Below are 26,870 nucleotides of genomic sequence, written 5' to 3' on the forward strand. Positions count from 1 at the left end.
AATGTTAAACGGCTTTGCCAGAACTTTCCTGTCTTTTGAGTGGCTGAGGTTTTTCTAGTGTAACGTACACTACCAAGCAATTCCCCATGTTGGTGCTTCAGCCTGTGAAGAAATCAGCAGATGGAGAGAAAAATGTAGATTAGATGCATTCCAACTTTTGGTCGACTGTAGTGTTCGTGGTCAAGATTTCCTTCCTGTGTTACAGAACCTTGCTTTAATGTGATTTTAGTTGTGGAAATGTTTGTGTTTAGTCCACATTTAATTCAATTACTCCAAACTCTCCCAGCAAGTGCGAACTATATTGCTCACCTAACATGGATGAGTTTAGTTGTGAGTGCGGATCAGTGGGTCTCGACTTCCTCACACTGTGACCCCCATATTAGAACAGAAGGTAATTTGGAGCTCTCCTTACATTGAGCCATAAAGAAAGGGGAGGGACGTGACCACACCACCCTGAAATCTGGTTGTGACCCTTAGCTTCAGAACCCATGACATAGATCATATTTTCACACTCAGCCGGTAGAGCTGTGTGACTCGGGTTAAACTGCAGTCAAAGGAAGGAAGCTAGAGCCTCGATACTAGGGTGAGGTGTAGACAGAAACTAAGGCAGAAAGAAACATGTCAGCGGACATGGAGTGCAAAAGGGATGAAAGAAGCAGAGCTAGGAAATAGGGCATGATCACTGAAAATTCTGATAATTAATCATGGTGCTACTTGAGCTGGTGGCTGACTGAGATACATTGTCGGCAGCATTTTATACCAGTTGATATCCATTTCAGTGAATCAGCTATAGGTTTCCCTAAAGGTTGACCCACAAAGGGTTTTTTTTCCCCCTCCCTAATTGGGGTCATGCCCCTTCTGCTTGGTTAGGATGTAAGTGGAAGCCCGGAAAGGAATTTTTCAGAATAAATAACACAATTCTGGTTTTTAAACTTCAGAAATATCAAGATGTGAACTCTAGTCTTCTGTCGTTTTGCTGGAGCCTCCTGGGTGCTTCCCATACAGGTACTGTGAAAATTAACCTGTCAATTAAAACGCTGGAGAAGTTGGATCTTTAAGGAAGGCCTCCTTCCTCCAGAATGTTAGGTAACCATTGATGATCCACAAAGCAAACAAAACCCTAGAACATTTTCAGTTGTCAGATTAAAAGTCCCTTCTGCAACTGCACAGCAGTCTGGCATTTAACTCTTGTGATTTCAGTAGCCCTGGAGGTTACTGGAGTCTTGCAAGCTAGACAAGCACTGAATGCCTACAGTAGCAAACACTAAAAATTAAAATAGGGCTAATTTGTTTTTATTTAATTGTATTTTTTCCCCTTTGCAAGTCACTTAAATTTGAAAGAATTATTGGGTGAAGATTAGGAATCCGTTTCACTGCCATTCCCCTGCTCCTGAGGACAGTTAAATAGTTCTGTTTCTGAAGCGTTCTCTGTTTGTCTGTCTAAAAGCGTGGAAAAGAAAACGTAAATTTACCGTCCAGAAATACAAAAGCAAAGGCAAGCTCAAAACTGCAATATTTCCTAGTATTGCATTCTTGTTATGAAGAGCTGAGAGAGAATATTGCCCGCAATGGAATCATCTCCAGAAATAGAAAGAACAAAAATATATCGAATACGAAAATTTGAAGCACTGCAAATGCTTTTAATATTTCGGTCTTAATGTTCAATGACGCGGTGGGTCCATTAGGGGGCACTAGAACCATGGTCTATTCAATCTGTTAGGCAAATTCAGTTTTTTTGTCTTTGAGGTCCTGTCATTCTCTGTATAAACAAGTTACGTTCAAGTGTTTAGGATATAAATTACGACCATGCAGGCTTGCCTTGGAAAGAATGTAAACACAGCACTGTGGTCGGAGTAAACTCTGAAACTGACTTTATAATTTATTGCAGGCCCCTGAGAAGCTCAGGGGAAAAAGGGCATGTTTGAGTATAAATATAAAAATTGAGATTTTAAAAAAAATCATTCTGATCAAATTTACTCCCTACTTAGTGTTCAAAGGCGCCAGGGTGATATAGATGCTACACTTTAAATAGGAGTTTGTTTCCTTCCTTTTAATATGGACTGGAACTGCACTGAGTTGTATTATGCCCGAGGATATGATTGCATGCGATCAGGGGGCAAACTTGCTGTCTAAGGGGGAACAGATCTTTTAGCACTGAATTGGCCAAGACTGTGCCGCAGTTTCTTTCACCTAAGAAAATGTGACGTGAGGGAAAACATACATCAGCTCTATTCTATCTAATCTACCGAGGAAGCAGAACAACAACATCCTTCATATTTAATTCGCAACATGGTTTATGGAATGGAATGGCATCGGGGGAGAGGGGGTGAATTTCTGAGGCAACAATCCTTGCACGTACAGTTTCATTTTGCTTCCATTGGGGGATGCACATGAAAACTTGAAAAGCTTGAGATGGTCCATTAAGAAATCCAGCCAATACAGTAAGGAGAAGAGACTTCAAGAGACGTTAGTGCGTCTGATCCCCCCGCCCCAGTGTGGAAGTCTCTTTTAAGGCTTCATACAGGGGTCCCAAGGTGTGATCAAAGGCTTGTAGCTTATAAACGTGACTTCACTGCTTTACGTAAGCAGAAAGGTGTATAGCTCGTGAACTCCAATGGATTTAAGGGATGAATTGACTTTATGAGCTGAGCTTGAGTAAATGTTCAGCTCCGTGTAATCTTAGATCTGTCCCTGGGGTTCCTTGCCGCTGCCCCACTGACACTCAGGCATATGTTTTCAGTATCTTGACATTAGAACTACTAATGACTACCTGAATGGGTAATTAAGAAGCCACGATTTTAGTTAAGGAACAGGAGAATGCTTTTCTGAGTTACAAAAAGCCAGCCCCACAATCAGAAGTGACAAGGCGCTATTTATATGTAGCTTGATCCTGTATTCCTAGCGCACCCCAAACTCCTGTTGAGTTCATTGTTTCGATAAGGACAAGGACAGCAGAATTTGGGCCAACTTCTACCCAGGGCATTAATACAAGAAAACAATTCTGAAAAAGAAATCAATATCATTGTCAACTGGATGATTGTTGACAATGAGATTGTTCAGTGCAGTTGAGGCCTTACATATAACTGAAAGACTGTTTGGATTTCTAACATCTTGATTATTTGTTTTTATCAGAGGGGTAGCCGTGTTAGTCTGGATCTGTAAAAGCAGCAAAGAAACCTGTGGCACCTTATAGACTAACAGATGTTTTTTATGTTAACATACTACTGCAAACCCTCCATAATTAGCCGGGGAAAATAAAGAGTAGAAAACTCGAAAGAGAGAGAGACTCCAGACCTAAGGCTTGCTCAGGACACAAATCCCTCTGCAGGTCAATTACTCTCATCCTCCCTTCAATAGTACCTGCAGGGTCTAGGGTGCCTTATTATTCTTACTACGCTTGCGTTTAAATGGACAATTACAAGAAGGGTTAGAGTGAAACTAAATGCCTGTCCAGTGCATATTCGTTTATATACATTTTATTGAAAAAGAATTTATACATCAAAATATTTTTGGCAAACTGTAAAAAGTATACATAAGTGCAAATATATTCTCCTTTTAAAGCAGTTAAGTGTGCGAGTATACACAAGATGTATTTAAAATATTTCTTTTTAAAAATACTGTGGTAGAAAACAACTTTGTAAAAAATAAAAACAAAACATTGTATTGTTGCAATACTGGAAAAAGAACTTTCTTAACTCTATACACGTAACTTCTAAACAATATATTTTTAATAATATTGATTGGTGCTGGGATCCGTGGAAAGTGTTTTGAAAAAAGTTAACTTTATTTAACGCTCGAACCACTTAGAAGTGGAATTTCCCGCTGGTGTTGGCTGAGGCAGATTTTTCCCAGTCAAAGGAAACTTGTTTCTATTTTTTTTTAAATGATTGAACTGACCACTTTTGCAGACCCTAATTTTTAGGACAATGGAGATCACAGAAATGTATTTTATTATTAACTTGGATAGACTTCCTATAAAAGAGCCCGTTCCCCCGCCCTCCCAAGCACATACACACACAAAAGAAAACCTTTCAAAAAAGCTTTGGAGCTTACATCAACTTTTTCTGTCCTTCAAGGTGTGGCAGGGGACAAAATGGTAAACAGTGCTTCCTTATGTAATTTTGCTAAGTGACTTGTGTACTACTCAATGCTATCAGGAGTGCACATTACATTTTATCTGCGTGAGTCCGTCTATACCTCAAATCTGTTAAACAACCACCTGACTGTCTTTATTTGGTAGTGCTAAGTTCACATCACACAGGGTTTGATATCTTGACAGACGCTTTGATGGTGATGGTGATGATAGTAAGATCCACTAGCAGAAGGGTGAAAAGAAGAAATGCCATTAAAATTGAGAACAAAATCTTTCCTGTCACACACTGGGGAAGAGTGATGCTGGTAGCGAGGCAATCCCACTGCAAGAGAAGAAAATAATAAGGCTTCTCAGAAATTAGCTCGACTCTGTCTGAAAGAGTGGTTCTCTGTCTGACATGCATCGCACTTATGGCGAATATAAATTCAGATACATGGGGAAATTAAATGTCACAGTTATGACGTAGCCTTCTGGACCATTTAAGAAGGCCTCCTCAAAATGTTAATTTCCTTGAAGACGGTTTAAAAAGACAGTCCAAAGGCTATTGAAATTTACACGATATAGTAGTCTTGTCCCATTTCTCAAAAAAAAAAAAAAAAGTAAAATTATTGTGCACACCTACATACTTAAATAGTTTTTGTGTGTATTTGTGTGAGTGTATGTGTGTATACAAATAATATGCTTTCAGTGTGGGTGTAGAGATATAGATTGTATGTATGATCCATTTATCTATATAATATATACCCACAACATGCAAACCCTCATATACATATAGCATGGATATGGTGCGTGTGTGCGCGCGCGGTGTGTTCACTGGAGTTGCGCACACACATCTCTGTACTGTGTGTGTGTGTGTGTGCGTGTGCAACTATACGAACACACCTGCACTTTTTTTTCTGTATGCAGTGTAGATAATGATCCTGATCCTACCCTATTAAAATTAAAGGGAAGTTTTGTTATTGACTTCAGTGGGTAGAGGATCAATGAGAAGTAATTTTGTTAGTTATAGAATGTGAGTGAGTGTGTGTGTATACTGTATCTCGCTATATTTGTACATGTATATTCATATACTTAAGATACAGAGGAATGATGCCCTACCCTTAAACAAAAAAAGTACAATACCTCCACCATACCGTATCACCAGTATATACATCACATATCAGCCTCACTCAGACATTTCAAATCCCACAGCCACACGCCGGTGTGCCCGGTCCCTGATGGGCTGTACTCTTTGGGGAGCAATGCTATACAACTGTGGTCCTGAGGTCCTTATCAGACTTTATTCTCCCCGTGGGAGCTCTGCTTGAGAAAGGACTGCAGGATCTAACCCAGGGGTGCTTTTCCCCTCCCAGCGCAACCTGTTCATATCTGAAATGGAATGTTCAGTGGGTTCAGAATTTTTCTCCGGCCTATTGGACTTTTTCAAATCTGATTGGAAAAGAAGCTCATTCGAGGTTCTTCAGTAGCTTATCACAGAGTCCCGCAGAGACTGGGAGCAAATCTCCGACAGCACCGAACATCAGCATCTAAACTGGATAAAACTTTATAGATTCCAAGGCAAATGCATTCGCAGCTTCTGTGCCCGGAGGCTAGGCAGCCCCCTTACCGTGAGGCACGTACTGTACTCATTGCAGCATGCCTATCTCTTCCTGAGCTGCTGTCATTGTCCCTTCCCTCACCCCACAGTGCTCACTGTGTAGAGGTGATTATTTCGCTGGATTTCCTTGGTCTTTCTAATAACCCGGCTGGTATGCTCACAATAAACCATTGCACTTTATTACAACCCTGATTCAATCAGTGAGCGTGGTTTAATAGTGTGCGAAAAAATGTCTCCCTCAAGCCTCCAGGAGAACAAGGTTCTGTTTCCAATCTTTTCTTTTCTTATTCTTGAATCAGATGCAAGTCCAAGGCTTAAACTCTACACCATCACTAAGTTAAATGGCTAGTGATTTGATATAGGTTTATTGACCGATAAAAACACATTTTGGAACCAAATCTGTGTCGCATTAAACTAATAAAAAAGCAGCTACAGAACCACTATGTGCACTTGTTATTGCCTGTGCGTTGTAGATTAATGAGAAATAATTGCTCTTATTCATTTACTGTTAAGAATTCTTACAAACCCAGGAACTATTTTTTACCATATAATACAGCATATACAGAAGTATATATATTCACAAACAAAACCTTTTTAGCTACCTAGGGTATGATGATCTGAACTGCTTTCACTAAAGGCCTGGGCCCAAATCATGGCATTAGTTTTTAAACAAAAAAACTATGTATTGAAATGAATTGGAAATTCCATTAAACTGATTGCACGATTTGCCCTCTCGTCTAGCACATCTGAAATAAATATGAATTTATCCCTTTGGCACAAATGAGCTTAGATAGATAAGCTAGCTCTATATGTACAGTAGCGAGCTAGCTATGGGATCTGTACTACTTTTACGTTTTAAAAGAATGAAACTGGATTTAAATAACTCAGATATTTCCAAGAGTGTGTTTTTCACGGTAGAACAAAATCCTTTGTTTGAAAAAACAAAACAAAACTGTTCTTGGATTGTCTCCATGTCCCTTTCAAAATTAAAATATTGCACTCTGACAATAAACGTCACTTCTAAGATCCTGTTGATTCCATTCTCTCTGAAGCTGCTTACTATATTTTTGGGAAACTTTTTTTATTTGTAAATCTCAAAGCATTTCTAAAAGCTGTCCGAAGGTTATGAAAGTGTTTCTCGAGGGGTTGATGAGAATATGCAATTGCGAACGCGCGTGTCTGTTCTGAAAACGGAAAAGGAAGATTATTGTTCTGATCTTAAAACCAAGGTGAAGAATGAATCTAATCTGTAGAACGGGATTTACCATTAAACGAGGCTATAATCTGGCATTTCGAAAGTGCAGATTCCGCCTGGGCAGATAGAAACTCTTTGCAGAGGTAAGGTTCGCGTATTGCTTTCTGGACCAAGGTCCATTTCCCAGGAGCTGCTGTAAAGTACTGAATTCCTGTAGCTGCTGCTGCTTTACAAATCAGCCTCTGAGTTTATTTTCAAGATTTTAACGCTGTGCGGTTTTGTTTGGTCAGCTTCACTGCTGAAATAAATTTAGCTAATGCAAACTTTAAATCTTCCTTTCCTAAAGAACATCCAGAACCGTTTGCATTGTTAAAAAGTTGCTTCTCTGCGAGCAAAGCCGACAGCAAATGTTAAACATTGCTTTCCAAAGTGAAGGCTGGGTTTTTTAGATCGAAAGCTACAGTGCGATTCTCTGAGATGAACTGAGGAATGATTGACAGCCCTTCAGGAAGGGAGGGGGGAACCTAACGAAGAGGGTCGTCTGTATTTGTTACTTGTTGAAATTCCCATAAAATTGAACAAGACCCTGCTCTCATATGGGTTAAGTCAGGCTAAAATCCTCTTCGGTGTGGTCCAGCCCAGACTGTCTTTGTTTGGTTAACCTCCAAGACCCACATTTAAAAGGACTATTTGGAAAATTCCCCCCTAAGAACTTAACATCTTTTACCCATTTTTGTGCCTTGTTTTCTCCACTAATGTCCCCTTTCCAGTTTTTCTAAGAATACATTTTCTATAATCACTAGAGCAGGCAGGGAGGGGAGAAATCCAGACACATTTTCCGCTCTGGTTGTAGAAATAAATTGTATCTGCTTTAATCTCCTCTGCATTTTTAAAGATTAGCGGGTTTTTACCCCCCACCGCAGCCTGCAAGACTTTGGAGGCAATATTAAACACCTTTAAAGTCACTCCTACTATAAATCTCCCTGGGTTTTTGTATTTAATGACGGATTTGTAATTCTTTGTGGTTTTCCTAGTATTTCTGGCTAAGAAATCAAGCAAATGTACAAGACGGGTTGAAACTGACAATACCATAAAGAGAAGGATCTGGGTTTTAGCCTCTAAACGAGTAATAACACTAACGCTCATGTTCGTATTAAGATCCAAACCCAGAGCAAGGCAGTAGTGGATGGCAATTTTTGTCCTCCCTCTACTTAGCCAGAACCAGAGCAAATATGTTCCAGAACAATAGCTCTATTTGTACTTCTCGGGCCGGGTTTTGTTTTCTCTTGTCAAGCTCTGTTTTCAGAGAAAACACAAAGCAGCCCCAGCCTCGCCCTTGTTCCTGGGCTCTTATCTGACAGCTTCAGTAAACCAGAGTCAACCGCCAGATTGGCCGACCCAAGGCAGCAACCGGAGAGCCTCCTCTAATCCTAGCAAGAGCCCAGCCCCGGCCGTTAAGGAAGGAAAGTTGAAGGAGGTATATTACCTGGCAGGTCCTCCCTGGCGTTTTGGTGCAGATAACTTTGCTCCAAAGAGTAGCTGGACATGCTGGAGTGGATGCCCGCTGAGGCTGGGTTACTGGGTGGCAGGGCCTGCTGCTTTATATACGGAGATGCCCCTGATGCTGTCCAGTGAGCGGACGGGCTCGTGTAGGGGGAATGGCATTCAATTGCACTAGCCAGGGCGGGTGAGGACGGCACGGGGCTGCTGCTGCTGTCGGGGCCGTAGTCCCCATTGGAAGTCACAGGGCAGCTGGCCATGTAGGTAGAGCCCGGGTTGGGGGACATGTGAGGGGCGTGATGCCCCCCGCTCAGAGCGTCGTAGCCCCCGGCCATGGAGTTAGTCATCATGTCTAGGTTGTAGCCGTTGGCGTGGCACGCTAGGGAGGCAGAAGGCGCCTGGAAGTCAAAGCCCTGGGGCAGGATGGAGGCGCTGAAGCCGATGCTGTTCATCATGCGGTACATGGGCTTGAGCGCCTGACACTTTCTTCGGAAGCCCCGGGGCCGGCGGCGGAAGGAGCCTTCCTCGAACATGAACTCGCTGGCCGGGTCGATGGTCCAGTAGTGCCCTTTGCCGGGTCTGCCCAGCCCCTTGGGCAGCTTGATGAAGCACTCGTTGAGCGAGAGGTTGTGGCGCACCGAGTTCTTCCAGCCCTGGTAGGAGCCGCGGAAGAAGGGGAAGCGGCTCTGCAGGAACTGGTAGATCTCGCTCAGGGTGAGCCGCTTGGTGGGCGAGCTCTGGATGGCCATCACGATGAGGGCGATGTAGGAGTACGGGGGCTTCTCGGGCCGCCGCAGCCCCGAGCTCGCCTTCTTGTTCTTGCTGGAGGAGGAGGAGGAGGAGGAGGTCTCCAGGGCGGAGGGGGGCGGCTGGCTCATCAAGGCGGACTGGAGAGCTCCGGCAGCCGGGCTGCAGGAGCGGAGAGGGGCCGGGGGCTCCAGCTGCTGCTGGCCGCTCTCGGTGGTCATCTGGCGGAGGGAGGGAATGGAGGGGTGGGGTGAGACTGGAGCGGGTGGGTGCCCGATGGGCTTGTGGGGAGGGGAAGAACTGCTACTCCCGGGGCACCTCCTAGTGCTGCTGCTGGAGGCGGTGGCTGTGGACTGCAGGCAGAGCCCTGTGCATCACTCCCTCAGCATCGCCCGCCAGGCCCCTTGCGCAATGGCTCCCCTCCTTTCCGCCGAGGCGAGTGAGGCACTTGACAGGACGGATTAGGCTGCGCTCCGGCTCGCCCCCTGCCCCCTCACTGCACTGCCTTGGGGAGGGCTCAGCTCAGGGCTTCTGACATTCCAGCGGGGCCCCCCCACCGGGCGGCCATCCCTCGCTGCCTGATCCTTCGAGAGGAGGAAGCACGAGAGCCCTCGAGTTTGGCGTCGAGGCTGCGCAGCCAAACAAAACCCGGCCACCTATCAGTTCCTTGAATCTTGCTCTTGTTCTTCAGACCCCCCTGAATCCCTCCGAGAACTCAGCCCAGCAGCAGCGAGACAGAGAGTGAGCGAGCAAGAGAGAGACCACCCCCTTTCCAGCTGGCCCCTGTCCACTCGTCATCTGGGCTGGAGGCGCTGCAGCACCAGATCGCTCTAGCTACCCTCCCTAACACACGCAATTACACCATTCATCAACCTCACTTAGACATTTCAATCCCCACAGCCACACGCCAGTGTGCCAGACTCCAAAGGTAACGTGCCGAGCTCTCTCTTTCCTGGCATGGCAATTGCATGCTTTCTTGTCGCTTGAAGGAATGCCCCCCCTCTTGGGGTGGAGGGAGTTTCCCACAGAGCAGCAGTTGCGGGGGGGGGAGATCGCAGGAGTGAGGAGGAGCATCTGAACGTACCCACCTGTGCGTGGACTTTGCTAGGGCACCAGCCCCAGGTTCAATTTCCACACCACGCAACAAAACGAATGTTGAGCAAGGAGCAGAATAATTCCGGTGTGTGTGTGTGTGTGTGTCGGTCACTGGGTATCTGCATAGAACCCGAGACAGCAATATTGCCGCTGACAGCCTGCCAGAGTTTTATATCGAGAACCAGCTCGCTAGACATTGCTAAAAAATGATGTGCCCCTGGTGAAATCATTTCCAATGGAACCCCCGGTTCAGTTATAGGGTTACACGTGCTTGGAAACAGGGTCTGATTCAGGAATTAAGGGGAGAAGGGGGGGGGGAGAAAGAGAGACAAAAGGTAGGTAGGTGTGTGTGTGTAAGATCTCTAAATCCGTGGGGCCGGGAGATGGATGGAAGTGGAGGAGAAGGGGATGCTGGAGCACAGAGAGGAAAGGTTTGGGGCCGAGCAGGACGCCATATCAATGTGCCTGAAGCAGTGTGTGTCTGTCTGTCTCCAGTGCAGCTCCTTGCAGTGCTTGCTGGTGGGTATACGCAGGGAGGGGGGGTTGGGGCTGGGGCTGGTCTTAGACAGTGACCTGCAGTTGAGTGGAAGCAGGCTTTTTCCATCAAACTCTGCCTGGATACCACACACAGAGCCCAAGTGTCAGTTTACTGCCCTGAGCCCGGCTCCTTTTCCCTAAGCTCCACAGTAATTAGACAAAGAAAACCTAAATTAACTGAACAGGCGTCGACAGCTTCCTCCAGCTCATCACTGCTACATACATGGGAATGTGTCCGAAAATGGCTTGATTGTACCTGAGAATCAGCTAAGAAAACACTACAAAGCTCCACACTATTTACCACACATTTTAATAGGACCCCGCCCCCCACAATCGCTTTGCCAATATTGTTTACCTTTCGTAAGACATTGGTATAAGTTGTTCTCATACTGTAGTTGAAGGCGCGATTTCTGAGCTTTTGGAATTACCTCCTCAGAGAATAAAAAAAATCTCTTTTTTTTGCATTTAAAATCCACCCCTGAGCCTGATCAATTTTTTCTCCTAAACTCTGAGACATCTGTTTAAATCTCCAGGTCATTCCACTATCAGAGAACTGTAAAGTCTTCAAGTTTATATTTCAATACACCTCTATAGGTTCTCTCTATTAAATTTAAAGGGGATAACTTTATGTGAAATAACTCCAACCTGATACATTTCAGATCATTAGGTTTAAACAATATTATGTGGGAGGGGGGGGATTCGCTCAAAGTACCTTTCAGGAGAAATCTCTACTCGCGGTGTAAGAAAATGCAATTGCATCGTCTCTTTATTACAAAGCAAATTAGAAAGAACTTTCACAAGTAAACCAGAATAGCCCCAAGTGAGCAGAGAAACACCTCCTATTTGCCATTAGTATTCTGCATTAATCTCCACTTTACAGGGGAAAAAGGGCAACAAATTGCGTGAGATTCCTTATACCTGACAGGAATTTACTCTGCCTAGCAGACTATTACTTTAAACAAATCATTAAGAAGCCAGGCGTGCTATTTACAATGAATTCAAATGATCATCGAGCACTAGCAGCACCAGTGGTGGTCTCTGCGTCTGAGTTTTACTGTCTTCTTTATTTTTAGCCACACGAATCCTGCGTCCGAGACAAGGTACTGAATGTTTCCACGACTTTTTGCTGTTGGTATCGGCTTGTGGTTCCCATGATTAAACAAAAGTACATTTGCTGGTTGGTGAAGATGTTTATTTTAGTTGGTGTATTGATTTCTGTGCTTAACCCAGCTTTGGAGCACAAATGCTCTGCTTTTGCCATAGTATACGGACATTACACTTTTGGCAGATATGGTTAGTCAGATGGTGTTCTATAATCATCGTTTTTATTCTAGGAAATCTCTTCATTATCGCGGTTTCAGTTTCATGTCCGTGCCCCTCTGCTTCTTGGGATAAACAAAATAGCTTAAACCAGTTAAGAAAATGCGAAACAAATATGAAAGACAAATGTTTACTGCTGTCTCAGAAACCTTCCTTCTTAACTGCAGGCTCTCTCCCCCCCTCTCTCCCTGTTCTGAGGTCCGGCATATGAGAAGCATTTTTTCAATTAAATCCGAGACTGAAACTTAAACAAATCCCTTCAGTATTGTGAAAGTACGTTTCCTTAAGCCCTGGAGGATTTTCTCTCCACTGTCAGTTTCAGGGTGTCTGAATTTATCTAGATGTACATAGATCTAGACAGGCTGAGGCTGAGCTAGACAGATATATTTCAGCATTAGGGATATGACTGCATTTTGCGCTAGCTGAAAATGCTGATCAACTAAAGCGATCATCCAATAGACTCTCTCAGTAAAACCTAAAGAAAAATCCAAAAACGAGACAAGTCCCTTCAAAGCGAGTTGACTGAGCAAGGAAGGAGGGGAAGGGCTGGAATGGGGGAAAGGATTTAGTACCAATCCCAGACTCTGCTGCCCTTTCTTTGTCCTGAGCCCCTAGACCTCTTGGCTTCTATTGGGCCTTTGGCAACAGGCCTGCAATCCCAATGTTTATTTGGATGGATTTTCCGTTTTGCAAACGCACATGTCACAGACAGGACGCTTTTTATAGCCATCTTCCTCAGAACTGCACACTCCCTTTTGTCCTCCAATGATTTGATGCCTCTTTTGGCTACGGGTGTGTGTGTGTGTTGGGGGTGGGGGGACTTTGACATTTGAAAATCTTTGTAATAGATTAACCACCTAACTGCTTTTCCGATAGGGACTGTGTCCATAAAGCAATCAGTGCTCTCTTCGGATCAGCCTGTGTCTAAAGGATAGAAAAGGAAATACTCTACAAAAGAAAGTCAGCCGCACTTTAGGCAACTAACTTTTAAAGGCAGCGTAGCTTGAATAGTTTATGAACCTAGTTGAGAATCCTAAATTGCAGTAAGAGTAGGACGTTTTAAATGAAAGGATTTCTACCGTTTTCCAAAGTGTGCTGAATCACGCAAGACTTGGAGAGAAATAAGCAGCAGACGGTAGTAAATACATTTTCCATTTTAGGACGGAATGTTTTCCCATGTCTTTTTGGATATCGAGGACGAACCCTTTTAGGTTATTCTCTGCTGCAGGAAAGTTGCCTTGGTCTGAGAAGTTATACACTTCTCCCATCAGTGGGAATTGTATTGAATACCCTGGGGTAGGAGACACTAAGAGGAGAGAAATGGAGTTCGTTGGTTATGTACAAAGGTAGAGACACAAAAACTATATACAGTAGCAAAATATTCTTAAAATGAAATCAGTTGAGGAGAGGGAGAATGAGGAGTAAAACAAAAGAAACACCCGAAAACAATGTATCAGGGTCCCTATTATTATGCCTCACTCAAGCAAAACTCCCATTGATTTCGATCTACCCTTGATTTCAGTGGGATTCTTGCCTGAGGAGGAAGTGCAGGATCTGTGCGCTTGGAATTCTTCAAGTGGAAACTAATGTGCAGGAATGTTGTACAGGGCCAGCTAACATCAGTGACATGGAAAGTGTGAAAGTTTCTCGGATCTCGCAGCCTTTTGCTATTTTCTCTTGGAGCCTTTCTGTTTCCCGGCACTGGTCTATTCAGCACGCTAAGATGGGTTTTTCAGCTTTCCGGAAAGCCACTCTGTAACCTAAGATTTGTTGCCGCTGTTCCGAGTCTGCATATACCATGCATCGTTCGAACTGTGTGAGTGTATAATACCCTCTCTTCCTCTTCACGGATTGAGAGAGGAGGGCTCCAGGGAAAGTCTCCTCTTAGAATGCAGCAATGCGTGCTTTCTAGATAGTAGATAAATTATGAAGCAGCAACAAAAATGGATTGGGGAAAGAGTGGGCTGATGACCCCTTTAGCTCTCCCAGATGTGAGTCTGCTGCCGGACACCACCTTCAGACTCACAGGCAGGCTACAGGCTTGCAGCAGAAAGACTGACACAGACTTTTGCAAGGCAGCCTTCTGTACAGCAGCCCGGCTCAGGTATGCGAGGCAGATAGGGCTAATTGTTCTACTGGTCCAGACTGCTGTGTTGCAAAGGCGCCTTTCTCCACGGTCCTGTAATTGTCCCGTTTGCTGTGAGCTGGCGAGCTAAACAGTGAAATCCTACAGACGACCTCTCTTCATTATTGGAGTGTAGAGATCACACTGCACGTGGGCAGAGACTCAGCAGTACCTACTGACTCAGAATTCGCCTCTGTAGTTTCAATAGCTCATACTAATGTAATGTGTGTATATAAAGAATATGTCGTCTGACCTCCAGGCATTTATCATAGGAACTCCATACATATTACACACACCCACTGACAGGAATCTGTATATCATTTTTCTACTTCCCAAGTGCCATCCTACTGTAATTTAGAACATGGCTCTTTGCCTATTGTTTTAGGTAGATCTTGCTTTTCCTCCACCAGAGCAGAATGTATAGGATCCCCCCTACCCAAGTCAGAGATCTGCACAATTCTATATGAACTTCCCGGAGTATCAAAATAGCCCCCGTACTGCGGTCAGGTTATAGGTCACCTCTTTAAAGGAAACACGACCCTTCCAAAAATATATAACATATCTGACGTAAAAAAAATCTTTTGTCTCCGGGCATCCTTTGTCGGGGTAAATAAAACGTGAGCGGCGCTGAGTACAATAATAATAATTAATGTATTTTTTAAAAAAGCAGATAAAATACAAATTCTATGTCTAGTCTGGTTTTCCGTCACAGCTCAGGCTAGGACAGTGGAGTAGCAGCACACTTGGCTTAGAAAAGGGTGAATCTTTTAGGCAGGGATGCAGGGATCTCTTGTGATTCCAACATGTCACGCTGATGGTAAGTGACAACTCTGCTGTGGCAGAATCTTCCAGCGCAGGATGAGAAGCAAGATCCGTCGGAACGGGAGAAATACGTTTATTGGTAGTAAAGGGCAATCTCAATTTCAATTGCACATTTGAACACCAGCCTTATAATGGAAGTTATTTTGGCTTCGTAGTACTTCTACTTAAAATAAAAATCCGAATCCTGCTCTCCACGCGCCATTGACAGCAATGAACAAGGCCAGCAAGATTTGCCCGGAGATCTCAGCACGCAATACCTTTTTTGTTTTGCTTTTAACTCTCCCAGGTTTACATTCCAATCAAATGAGATTGCTGCTCAAACAGCTTTTATACATTGTCAATGATTTTCATGCGAGGCTTCGACCTTCACTATCTTCCACTGTAACTAGGTGAGTGAGGGAAAGTGTCAGATCTGATTCCAGTCCAGTTGTCTTAAAAATACTCTCTCTTCCCCCTCCCCCACCGTAGATCTGTAGAATTCTTCTGCTTTGCGGTGGTCACTGAAGGCTGCTCGATTCTGACCCTCTTATTTATGTTAACTGGAACCTTACTCCGGTGACTTGTGGAACTGCTGACAGAGCAGGGTGATGTTTGGCCCGGGGTGGGTAAATTCTGTAAAGAAACACATGCGAGTCTGGGTTTCACATTGCAATGGGGAGTGGGGTTTGTAGCTAGATATTAAAGACAGGGCATGATTCTGCTGCCAGTGACGTCCAGGCAAAACACCCATTATCTTCACTGATGCAGGATCAAGGCTGTGGTCTCTAATATGGACTGTGAAAGGACAAGTTGTTGGATCCGGTGGAGGGAAAAAGACTCGGTTTGTTTTTTTTAAAGATTGCCTTGTTGGTGTGGAAAGCAGACAGCAGCTCGCCTTAGCCTTGCGATGTTAACGGGCAGGGAGGAAAGTGCTGTGGATTGATGTGACATAACATGCAATGTAATACGAATCTGACCTACGCTGTTTACGTTGGAAAAATAGGGACTCAAAGATTCGTTTCTGCCCGTGCCGCGTATATTGAATGAGCTCATAGGGAAAGAACATTACGCGTCTCCCATCCTTTGCCGAGAGCCCAACTGGCCGTCTGGGGAACATGCTAATCAGGAGCAGGTTTCATGCCCCAGTTCGTGAGAAGTTTTCATTAATTTCTGAGTAAAGCCCATAAAATATAACGATCCACTCAAAGGTAGGGCCGAGTGACTGAGTGCCGGATTATTAAATGATTTACGAACATAGTTTGGAAAAAAGTAATAATCCAAGAAGCACCTAAGAGCGAGGCTGCCAATTCTTGAGCGAGCTCTGCGCTCCCCTGTCCACCTCCTCGGAAGTTCAGGGAGACCCTAGCGGTGACTAGGGCAGGAAGCAATAAAAGCCATTTTACATCATTTTTATGGGCTGTGATTCGGCGCACGTGCGTTGTGACCTGCATCTCCGCAGCTGGAGCGTCTCCCGGGGAAATGGGTGGATCAAAGGGAAGAAGAAATGATGCGCTCCTGGAACTAGGGGTGCTGGGGGTGCTGCCCCGCCCCCTGGCTTGCAGTGGTTTCCATCATACATAGGGCTTACAGTCTGGTTCATGGCTCTCAGCTCCCTACTGCACAAACTGTCCCAGCGCCCCTCTGCGCTCCCCTACTCAGGGTGGCCTTCTCTGAGCGCCTGCGCTGGAAGGGCTGCCCTGAGCTCACCTCTGCCCCCACATTCCCATCCCTGAGGCTGGGTTGATCAGCTGGCTTTCAGCGCCGGGCTGGCACATAAACGTCTCTGACGGGTTTAAACCATTCATCAGCCACCACTGTTCTAGGGAGACGTTTCCTCCTTTTCCAAATACAATCCTCACACACCTCGCCAGAGCGGGAGGGGAGGGAGCCTACCTGAAACAAGAACAGATCCATGATCATGGTCAAAAGGGTACGCTGACCTTTCGGAAACCTAGAGCCGAAAGAATCGCCGAAGCATTTACTTGGCCTCCTCTTTGACTTGTGACACTGGCTGTACAGTTAAAAAGCCCGCTCCTTTCCTAAGCTCCTTAGGGTCTGGGGGCATGGCGCGTCCAGCTTTGTCTTCCTCCCACCCACAGGAAGGAAAAAAGGAGCCTTGAAAACCATACCCTTGGCAGAAGGAACTGCTGCTCTAGAAGGGAGGGAGGGGTATGAGTGGCGGGAGGGAGGCAAGGGGATTTGTATAGTGTGGGTGCTGAGAACCATTGAACCAAACAGTAAACCCTGTATCTGATGGAAACCACTGCAAGGGCGGAGGGGGGGCACCATCCCTAGTTCCAGCACCTATGGGTGGGTCAGATTCCAGCTGTTTGATACCTGGGGTGGCTGCTGCTATCCCGAATCTCCCCCAGCCGCTTCCATTAACTCTGCATTCCCCGCTCACAAAGGGCCCACGCCCCCGTTCTTTCTCCCGGCTCCCCAGAAGGAGCCCCGGGCCCCAGTCCCTTTCTCCTGTTTTGTCCTTTCCGCTGGGTGGCGCTGGGTTCTTGTGAATGGGGGTTCAGGCTGCAGTCCCAGCACTTTCACCACCTGTCGAGCGAACGTGTCCCAGGAAGCCAGCTACTCTCCGGAGAGCGCCAACACCTCCCAAGTGACCGATTGGGGGCACAGAATAGCAGCGGGACAGGGCAGCAAGAGTCTTGCGCTGAAACTGACAAGCGAGGAAATAGCTTGCTCCACTTTGCGCATACTGGGATCACGTTATGCCGGGGGCCCATGCCTGTCTCTGCTGTTAAAGCCACGTGCCAGCTCCTAGCCATTCTCCCTGTGCTCAGCTTGGCAGCCAGGCTTCAAGGCGAAATCAACGTTAGTTGATGGTTGTTGCATTATTTTTTTTAAAGGGGTAGGATCTAGGAATGCCAAACGTGCTGAAAGTATTTTGAGGGGTTTATTCCCAACCCCGTGACTTAAGTGATTATTTGCTATTTATTTTACTTGTGATCCAAACAAAAGTTTGTCTTTGGTGTTCGCACTACAACGGTAGAACGGTGTGTTTTTAAAATGGGTCACTGCAAATCTGCATTTCTACCCGCGAAAGATAGCCCATGAGCGCGGAATGTTACCTACTTGCCAGAGCAAAAATAGCTCCGAATCAGTTCCGTTAATCGTTCCCAAAGAATCTTTGCAAAATCCAGTGGGGCCTGGAACACAGGTTGTTGTGGGGTGACTTCTTGCTTGACATTTTTTACTCTGATGAGTATGTAAAGACAGCAGAGAATCCTGTGGCACCTTATAGACTAACAGACGTTTTGGAGCATGAGCTTTCGTGGGTGAATACCCACTTCGTCAGATGACATGCGTCTGACGAAGTGGGTATTCACCCACGAAAGCTCATGCACCAAAACGTCTGTTAGTCTATAAGGTGCCACAGGATTCTCTGCTGCTCTTACAGATCCAGACTAACACGGCTACCCCTCTGATATGTAAAGACAGATATCTCTAGATATACAAACATTCATTTTCTAAACTCAGGGTTATTGGTCCGAGACGGTCTGAAAACACGCTAGCCTCAGTGTAGTCTATTGACTATTGGGGTGAGGTGGAGAAGGGGTTGGAGTGTCAGCACGTTTTCTCCTGAACTCGGTGTTTCCTTGCTTTTGTGGCTTTAAATCGGACTTTTATTTATGATACACTTTCCCACGTTGCGTCCTTTGTGCGTAGATAAGTGACTTTAAACCGAGTTAAAAGCACTGTACTTTCGGTTACCTAATTTCCTCATTCGGTCTGGTAAGCTGCATATTATGTGGGGTTTTTTTTTAACGGAGTGTTTTGAGAAAGCTGTTTCCGAGACTCCCAGTTCATACGAAATAATTCATCAATCCAGCTCTACAATCCAGTTTCCTTTACATTTGGGGAGCGGGAAATGGTTTAAGATTTATACATCGATATAATTTGACTGGTGTGACAAGCCCATGCCTTTTATTGAAACTGTTCTAATTATTTTTCGTTAGGCTGAAATGTACACACATCTTAAAACAGTTTACAGCTTTGAGGATCTGGCCAATTTTAAAGGGAGTTTTCCCCAGATGAATTATGTCATGGACTGGGGGAAAGGACTTTTTCAAAGAACCCATTTGTTTGGCTTTTATGTCACGTTTGCTGATAACAACATTCACCCCCCGTTTCTTACTACGCAAATGAATTCCCTGAGACTTTCTCAGGCAGCATTGTCCGTTCTTACCTACGTGTGTTAGAGCTGTGAGAGACTACATGGTAATTTACAAGCGATTACAGTTCAGCTGATGATGCTAAACACATTGTGTATGTTGAACAATAACATACAACGGTGGCAAGGAGTTAGCGATATGTCAGTGCATTTGAGTGCACTAGAAAAATCAACAGTAGTTTCTGAACCTGAATTCCTAAGGCAGGTTAGTTTAAACATCCATCATCTATCCAGCTTCTAATGCTCTGGCATTACATTTGTCCCAAGGCAAATGTCAGAAAGACCATTTTAAACAGAAGGTTGACACCACACTTCAGCTATGTGTTCACATTGATTAGAACTTCGAGTCGAGTTTTATTGTTTGGATTGCAGGGAAAGGAAAGGTGAGATCTGTTAAGCGATTTAGGTCATGTTGTTACGGTGCTTGGCATGAACAGCAGCTGTGTGTGAGAGGGGTCTGCTTGCGCCCAAAGCTAAAGGGAAAATCTCGGTGCAAATAATCGAAGGCAAACATCCCTGGAGGAAATACGCAGGAGCATGGAATTTTGAGTCTCTTCTTGTTTTTGTTAGCTCCTGCGGAGGAGTCTCTTGCAAAGCAAGGACCAGATATTGATTGATCCAGATCTGGTTAAATACAAAGAGGGTTGGTTGGGAAGCGGAGAAACGAGAGTGCGATCTTTTTGAACTGCCTTCCACGGATTGAGAGAAAACAAAAGCAAAGGACTAATTCCATGGAGTGGCAAATTCTTGTTGAAACATCCAATATATCCTATGAAGGCAAAGAGTAGTAGTGTTGTCATCTACCAACATACCTAGGGAAAGTCATTAACTGAGAGATTGGTAAATAAGTACATCAAATACTAAGCTTAGGAGAATCGAACTGCTTTTCTTTTTTATCTGGCAGCAAGATGGGGGTCCAGGTTATTTCCCCAGACTTGCAATACTCTGTTTGGAGGTGGGTCGGAGGGAAGATGTAAGTATATTTGTTGCTGGGTGGAAATGAAAAGAAATCCTTACAAAGGCACCAAACATCATATCGCTCTTCGCATATGGTGCTGCAAGTGGCAAGAAACGCCGCATTTTCAAGCGCTCTCAGGAGAGCAAGCCAAAGAAGCTACAAAACAAGACATCCTGGAAAACTGTTTACATTTCCTCGTTTGCGAACACGACTCATTTACTACTGTAATTTCAATGAACAATGATAAAGCTGTTCACGTGTTATAGACAAGTATACTTAAGTCTCTCCAATGGCTGCAGTTCCTTGCTTTTCACAGCAACACAAATAGTAGTTAAATTAGATAAATTTAATTTTAAATTATAATACATTCTTTCTTTCTCTTTTGGTTGTGCATAGAATAATAGTATTTCTTCTTTGACTCTTGACTACGTTGCAATAGCTTTATACCATTTGGATATTATATGTGTAGGATTGTAAATTATTTCCTATGGAGCTTTTGATTGATTAGTTGGGATATTCTTATTCTTTATTGCTATAAATCGCAACGCTAATTATTGCTTATGAATTATGAGGTAGGCTGCAAGAAGAATTGCTGGAACCGGATCCTGCTCCCATTGAAGTCAATAGCAAAACTCCCATTGATTTAACGATCGGTAAGTAGGTTACCTGTGTTCACCATGAGGGGAAAATCACGTTGCATATTGGCTGGGTACTAAGATCGCTAGATAGTTATCAGGAATCTGCGATGTTAAAAGGAATAATATATCTGAAAAGATCAAATGAGCACTGAATGAAAGGGGCGTGATTACAGGAGTGAGTATGTTCTTTCGAGTAATTTTTAGCTGCATCGTGTATATGTCGGTTAGGGAGGTAAGCTCAAGGTCCAATGGAAAGTTTCTTTTTGAATACTATCATATAGCATGCTCCTTTCTCCAGTTTTCTTTCTTTTTCTTATTATTGGGGCATGATTGAAGCTGAGAACTGGCTCTTCTGATGAAATGACATGAAAATAGTTGCATTAAGGTAAAGTATGATTCAGAAAATAATATCATTGTTATGGAGTCTATACAGGAAAATGGCACGTTTGGGACTTGGTAAACAATGCTAACAATACTTAATAAAATTAGGAAAGTGTCATAAACAGAGAGCTGAAAAGAATGGAATAGGATACAAAATTCTGCACCTATCAGATGGAACCCATGCATGCTCACTGATAGCCTTCATTTTTGTTAGCCAGTTTTCTCCCCAGCATAGTGCTCTGCGACAATGATGTATGATGCAGGCTATTACCAATGGCTGTCACAGGTTCAAAAAGTTACACTTACACATGAGAACAACCCAATTCGTGGAGTTTTGGACACAAAGCTCTCTGGAGACATTCACAAATTCACTTGACTACATAAGGGCAGGATTACTTTCTGGGCAAGAGGGATTTTTTTTTACCATGCATGTATACGGAAGGTAGCACAATGAGGCCCTGGCTGCTTGACTGAGATCTCTGGACACTACCCCAGTACAGAAAACACGTTTACATTTGGAGCTCTGATATGTGAAAATACTCCTATAACCAGCCAGTGAGTCTTAACAGCTGCACAGCTGGGGATGCTCAAATAGACTAGTTTATTTCTTCTAAAATACATAGTGACCGAGACTCATTAAGGGCCATATGCTGCTCTCTGGTAAGACACTGGCAAAAATGTGTGTTACATCCCCATCTATTGAATGACACAAGATAACAGGTTACCACTGCTACTTAGGAATGAATATTTCCTGTAGCACAAGTGATAGCGAATTGTAGTCTGGAGCTGGCAGTTCACAGCCTCAATCCCTGCTGATGGGCAATGCTGGGCTGTTGCATAAATTACTGCCTTTATCACCAAGAGACCTCAAGTCTGCCTTTTCCAGGCCTATGTGCTCAGAGGAAAACAAAACTATAGAAACTGATCACCTAAGAGGAAAATGGAGAGTGAGAGAGAGAGCGTCCTTCTACATAGCTTTCTGGGGATCTGCATAGCTAAGGCCAGGGTTCCCTAGAGATTCCCAACTTTGGCTATGTGATCAGGGCACATCTTCTGTCTACACTGCCCTGTCAGCCTCATCTGGTAGAGGGGCTACTGTCAGAAATGCAGTTGTCGCAAATCTGCTCTGATTTTAGTTACGCTTCCTCCCCTGCATCCCAAATTCCTGGTCAGATGAATAGAGAGTATAGGTACCTTGGACATTTACAGAGAAATAACTTGTGTGTTTAACAGAAAGCAACTTCTTTCCCCCCACCCATCATGTCTTCTTTTATAAACCCACCCTCACAAATGCAGAAGACAAGTGGATCTGTCCATTTCTGAAGGATAGCAAAATGCTGACGGAGCAAATGTTTGGGAAAGGAGACTTGCTGCCAAAGCTATCCTGAAAATAACTGATTTATTCCCAGATGGAGAACTCATTCCAACTCCTGAGATCAGCAGTGTGGATCCAAGAGAAAAATTGGCTTAGAGGAGCTTATTCACTCCCTAATCTACACATACAAATCTGTCTTGTCTTAAATGAAGAACGTATGATCTTTCAGGCAGGCGAAATGTCTTCTTCTCTATGTTTGTAGAACCCATAAAATACTGGGGTCTTGATCTTATGGGATAGCTGGGTATAGTAATAGTGTGAATTACTGAGAATATGTTCCAATTATGTCTTTCACTTTTGATCCAAATATATCTCTGTTCCATATGCTTATGTTATTTTTCACCAAATACTGCACCCGGGATCAGGCCTATTGTAATTAATTGATGTTCTGCATGGGAAAATGTGAAAATGATTACATAGAAAATAGAATAATTGGATAGTTAGACACTTGTTAAATTAATTCCACATACAATGACATTCCCTGGCCTGTTATTTTCCTGATGTACCTCATTTAATGTCTGACCCAGTGCCAGTTGAAGTCCATGGAAGGCTTTGCTTTGACATCACTGGGAATTGTACTGCATTCTGTGCATCTTGTAGGCTATTCGGGTCTTGGCAGGCTAAGAGCTGTGAGGTGAAACCTCCGCTCATCTGTTTTGAAAATGGTGGTTAGATGTGGGGAAAGTTTACTCTAACTATATTTATATTATAAGTAGTGGAAATAACAGAGTATGTGATGGATTTAGTTGAATATTGTGTTATATACAGAATATACATCAGGGATGGATGTGGTATGCTAATTTTATCCACACTGGTGAACCAGAGAACATAGAGATCTGTGAGGTTAGAGGGACCTAAGAGATTGATTGAGTTGTGTGGTCACTCATCTCACCAAAGGGCAGAGCGGGCCTTTGGGACTTGTACAATGCATAATGATGGTATAGTGGTATACCCAAATTTGAAAAACAATCCCTGGCTTGACATTTGCACGTGGAATATGTTGTTGTCTGACTGCATCACTAAGTACTCTGAATATTTGATGAGTAACCTACTAACTCTGTCCAGATTTGGGAACTGGGGAGGAAGCATACAGAGCGAAAGGGAGGCAGGAGGGAGCGAAGAGGTTGTGGAGAGGATGGAGTGATGGAGGTGGTTGGCTGTGGGGGAAGGGGCTATGAAATAAAAAGGAATAAAAAATAAGTGATGCAATAGGAGGAGTTTAACCCCCTAAACCTTACAGTAAACCTTGCTGGTAAGGATAAAGGGACTTGGCCTTGACTTTCTTCTCACGTACACTGGTATAAACAAGTAATAACTCAGTTAAAGTCAACGGGGTCACACCAGTGTAAGTCTGGGATAGGTGAGAGGAGAATTCTGCTTCTTGAAGTCAGGGAAAGGTTTTCTGTTGACGTCAGCTGAAGCAGGATTGGCCCTCAACGTACCATTTGACTTTCATCCATTTTGTACATTGTTTACATGACAGTATTAATCAGAAGTGATCTCTGTAATGTTTTAACAATGCATAAAAACATTGAAAACGTGGAAACACTTCAGTTGTTTTTGGTCCCTTGCCATTGGGCGCAGTCCATTTCTGTGGCCATGAGTTGGTTACCTAAGAAACCACAATGGGATGGAGTTTGACTGGCTATGCTGTTAGGATTTGGGATAGATTTGAAGTAGCCGAGGTGTATATCATACACACATATATACACTGATATTTTTACATTAGTGAAAATAAATACAAATGGAATGCTTGACACATGAGCTCAGTTAGAACAGGAACATAATTTGGCTTGCTGCAAGGAGTAATATTTTTAAAAGTGATTCAGAAGGAGATGTCGGTATTGGTTAGTTATACCAACAATTTTGCAAAGAGTACATTTATGTGTTTATGTGATGAAGTTATTTCCAACTACTGCAGTACAAATGACAAATAACACCTGGCTTGCATGAAGGATGGAACAGTTACTGAGGCAGCAATTTATAATGCTCAAGACTGAGGTGCAAAATATCACGCAGTCATTGAATGAAACCGCACACACTCTATTTTATTACATTTTTCTGTTTTTCTGTAAATTGGTGTAAACATCCTTTGTGTGGGCTGCAGTGGTGATTTTCTTTAAAAGCCTGATAGGCCTGGTCCTGACTCATCCAAATCAACAGTCATGCCATTGAGTTCAGTGGAAGCAGGAAGGGGCCTCACCAGTCTGAGTATGTGAAGTAGAACCGTTGACATTTTTTCAGTGAAAAATGGCATTTTGGCCAAAATGATTTTTCTGATGTGGAAAATATTAATTAAAACTGAAATTTTCAATGAAACATTTTCAGTGGTTGAAAACATTTTTGTTTTGTTTTTTCTTCCTTCCTTTTTCTGGGCAACAAATGGGGGAGAATGTGAAAAGCATTTTTTTTCCAGTTCTTGCTTTACTCAAAAAACCAAAAAATTCCAGCTAAATGAAAATGGATAAAAATGCTTGGAAAATATATGTCATTGTCTGATCGGCTCTATAGTGTGGTGACCAATCTCCTGATCCCTTTCTCATTGCAGACAATGGCAAAAACTTCAACGAGAGCTGGAGCAGATCACTGCTGCCAGCTTTTCACAAGCAATAGCACAATAATACAATATGATGTAATTTAACATGATAGTGTTACTTAACTTACACACACAGACACACACATATAAAACAAGCAATGTGGGAAGATGTTTACTTATGCAATATGATTTTTCAGTTTGCACAGAACCCTTTAAAAGTTCTGTTCAATAGCTGACATGAATATGTGAGTAGAATGATTGCACTTAAACTTTTGAAACTATATTTCAGCAACAATTTCCTTGTCTACAACTTTACAAGGCTGTAAATAGCCCCTGTGTGCATAATGAATTCTGACATCATAGGCCAGGCCACTTATACACAGCAGGTTTGCCAGAACTTTTATTAGCAAGTATACCTTGAGGCTAAACAACCCCCTCCCAATTTCTATTATAAATGTTACAATAAAATGTTCCTTTGAGTTTTCCTTGTGTTCCATATTCCTTCTTTCTTCCCGTTCCAAGTAATTCTTTCTGCAGAGTGCAGGAATTTGATATAGTCAGATTACACAGAAAATGTGTTTTGTTGCAGACATATTGGATATTAACTATTATTACAAGATGACTTTCATGGGTAAGCTGGCAGGGTCAATGAAAGAGGGTGGCAAAGAATAAAACCAAGATTTTTTTACTCTCATAATACTGCACTGGTGATCACAGTAATTCCTATATGGTCTAAGATTTATATGCTTTGCCTTTATTTACCCAAATGGTGAGTCTAGTGAAACTTAAATATGTTATTATGTGGGCAAAAAAAGTGGACAGAAAGGATTCAAAATGAAAAAAGAGAATGCAGGGGGGAAATTATATACCTTTTAGTGGAATTATTTTGTAATGAAATTATTTCTCCTACCTGGTCTATATTCTTATTTGCCTATCCATCAGTGATGTTCTAGGTTCTTATATAAAACACAATAAAAACAAATGCAAATATAATACGGCTTTTTTTCCTTAATGTTAACGTGTATTTTCCACACAGTGCCTTACAGAAAACCTACACCTTGACACCAGGGCCGGATTTCCAACTGGCCACAGTAGACATGTGCCTAGGGGTGCCAGCATTCTAGGGGCACCTTACCTCTCCAAAACTCTGTGCCACATGAAGGTCAGCTGCAGGGTGTGTGTTTGAGAAGACGCTGAGCTTAGGGGTATGTAAGGTGTAAATCCGGCCCTGCTGACACTTACAACTAGGTGTAGCACTTACTTTAAGTTGACCCATTTTGTTCAATGACACTGTTCGTGGAAGTAAGAAATAGCCATGATTCAGGGCAACAAGGAGGCCTGAGTTCTACTCCAGACTCAAGATTGCTGGATAAGTCACTGAAGAAAAGCTCTATATAAGAGCTAGATATTATTATTATTTTATTATTCAGAAAGCATTTGCTTTAGTCCCATTGACTAGTTAAGTTAAGCACCTGTTTGTTCCCCTAAAATGAGGTCTATGTCTAGTTGAAAATGCTAAGTGCCATCTGTCCTTTTGTCCTATAATATAACACTGCACTGCTTACTATGCACCAAAATAAGAGAGCTTGCTGGTATTAACTGTGTTATTCCTGCTGACTCCACAAGCTTTTGGATATTTTTATGATGAGCTGAATACTAGATAGAGAACTCATCAGTAGCCACCCAAATAATGCCTTCCACTATTTTTATTTCATTATCTCTCTGTTTTCAAGGACTTTTCATATATGCTCCTATGTTCCTAGATCTTGAAACACTGAAATCACAA

At 43.3% G+C, this 26,870-nt stretch overlaps 1 protein-coding gene and 1 long non-coding RNA gene across 2 annotated transcripts in view; one reads left to right on the forward strand and one right to left on the reverse strand.

Moving 5' to 3' along the window:
* Positions 1–3,433: 3,433 nt before the first annotated feature.
* On the reverse strand, positions 3,434–9,523 carry FOXF2 (forkhead box F2). The gene is made up of 2 exons (XM_032798403.2): positions 8,372–9,523; positions 3,434–4,415 (listed from the first exon to the last, which is right to left on the reverse strand). Exons 1-2 carry the CDS (start codon positions 9,351–9,353, stop codon positions 4,249–4,251), a joined length of 1,149 nt encoding a protein of 382 aa, XP_032654294.1. The 5' UTR covers positions 9,354–9,523; the 3' UTR covers positions 3,434–4,248.
* A 142-nt stretch (positions 9,524–9,665) lies between these two features.
* The window catches only part of LOC116835518 (uncharacterized), a 34,726-nt gene continuing 17,521 nt past the window's right edge, over positions 9,666–26,870 (forward strand). Inside the window, exons 1-2 of the long non-coding RNA XR_004376218.2 lie at positions 9,666–10,060; positions 20,731–21,177. This is a non-coding gene — a long non-coding RNA (uncharacterized LOC116835518). The remainder of the gene's footprint in view (positions 10,061–20,730; positions 21,178–26,870) is intronic.

The sequence above is a fragment of the Chelonoidis abingdonii genome, chromosome 2, assembly GCF_003597395.2.
Source record: "Chelonoidis abingdonii isolate Lonesome George chromosome 2, CheloAbing_2.0, whole genome shotgun sequence".
NCBI classification, from domain to species: domain Eukaryota; kingdom Metazoa; phylum Chordata; order Testudines; family Testudinidae; genus Chelonoidis; species Chelonoidis abingdonii.

Excerpts from the sequence above, each read along its gene's own strand:
- FOXF2 (XM_032798403.2), bottom strand. The coding sequence starts at position 9,353 with ATGACCACCGAGAGCGGCCAGCAGCAGCTGGAGCCCCCGGCCCCTCTC. Across the intron at positions 4,416-8,371 it reads CGCCAGGGAGGACCTGCCAG|TGGGATTGCCTCGCTACCAG; the intron begins GTAATATACCTC and ends CTTCTCTTGCAG.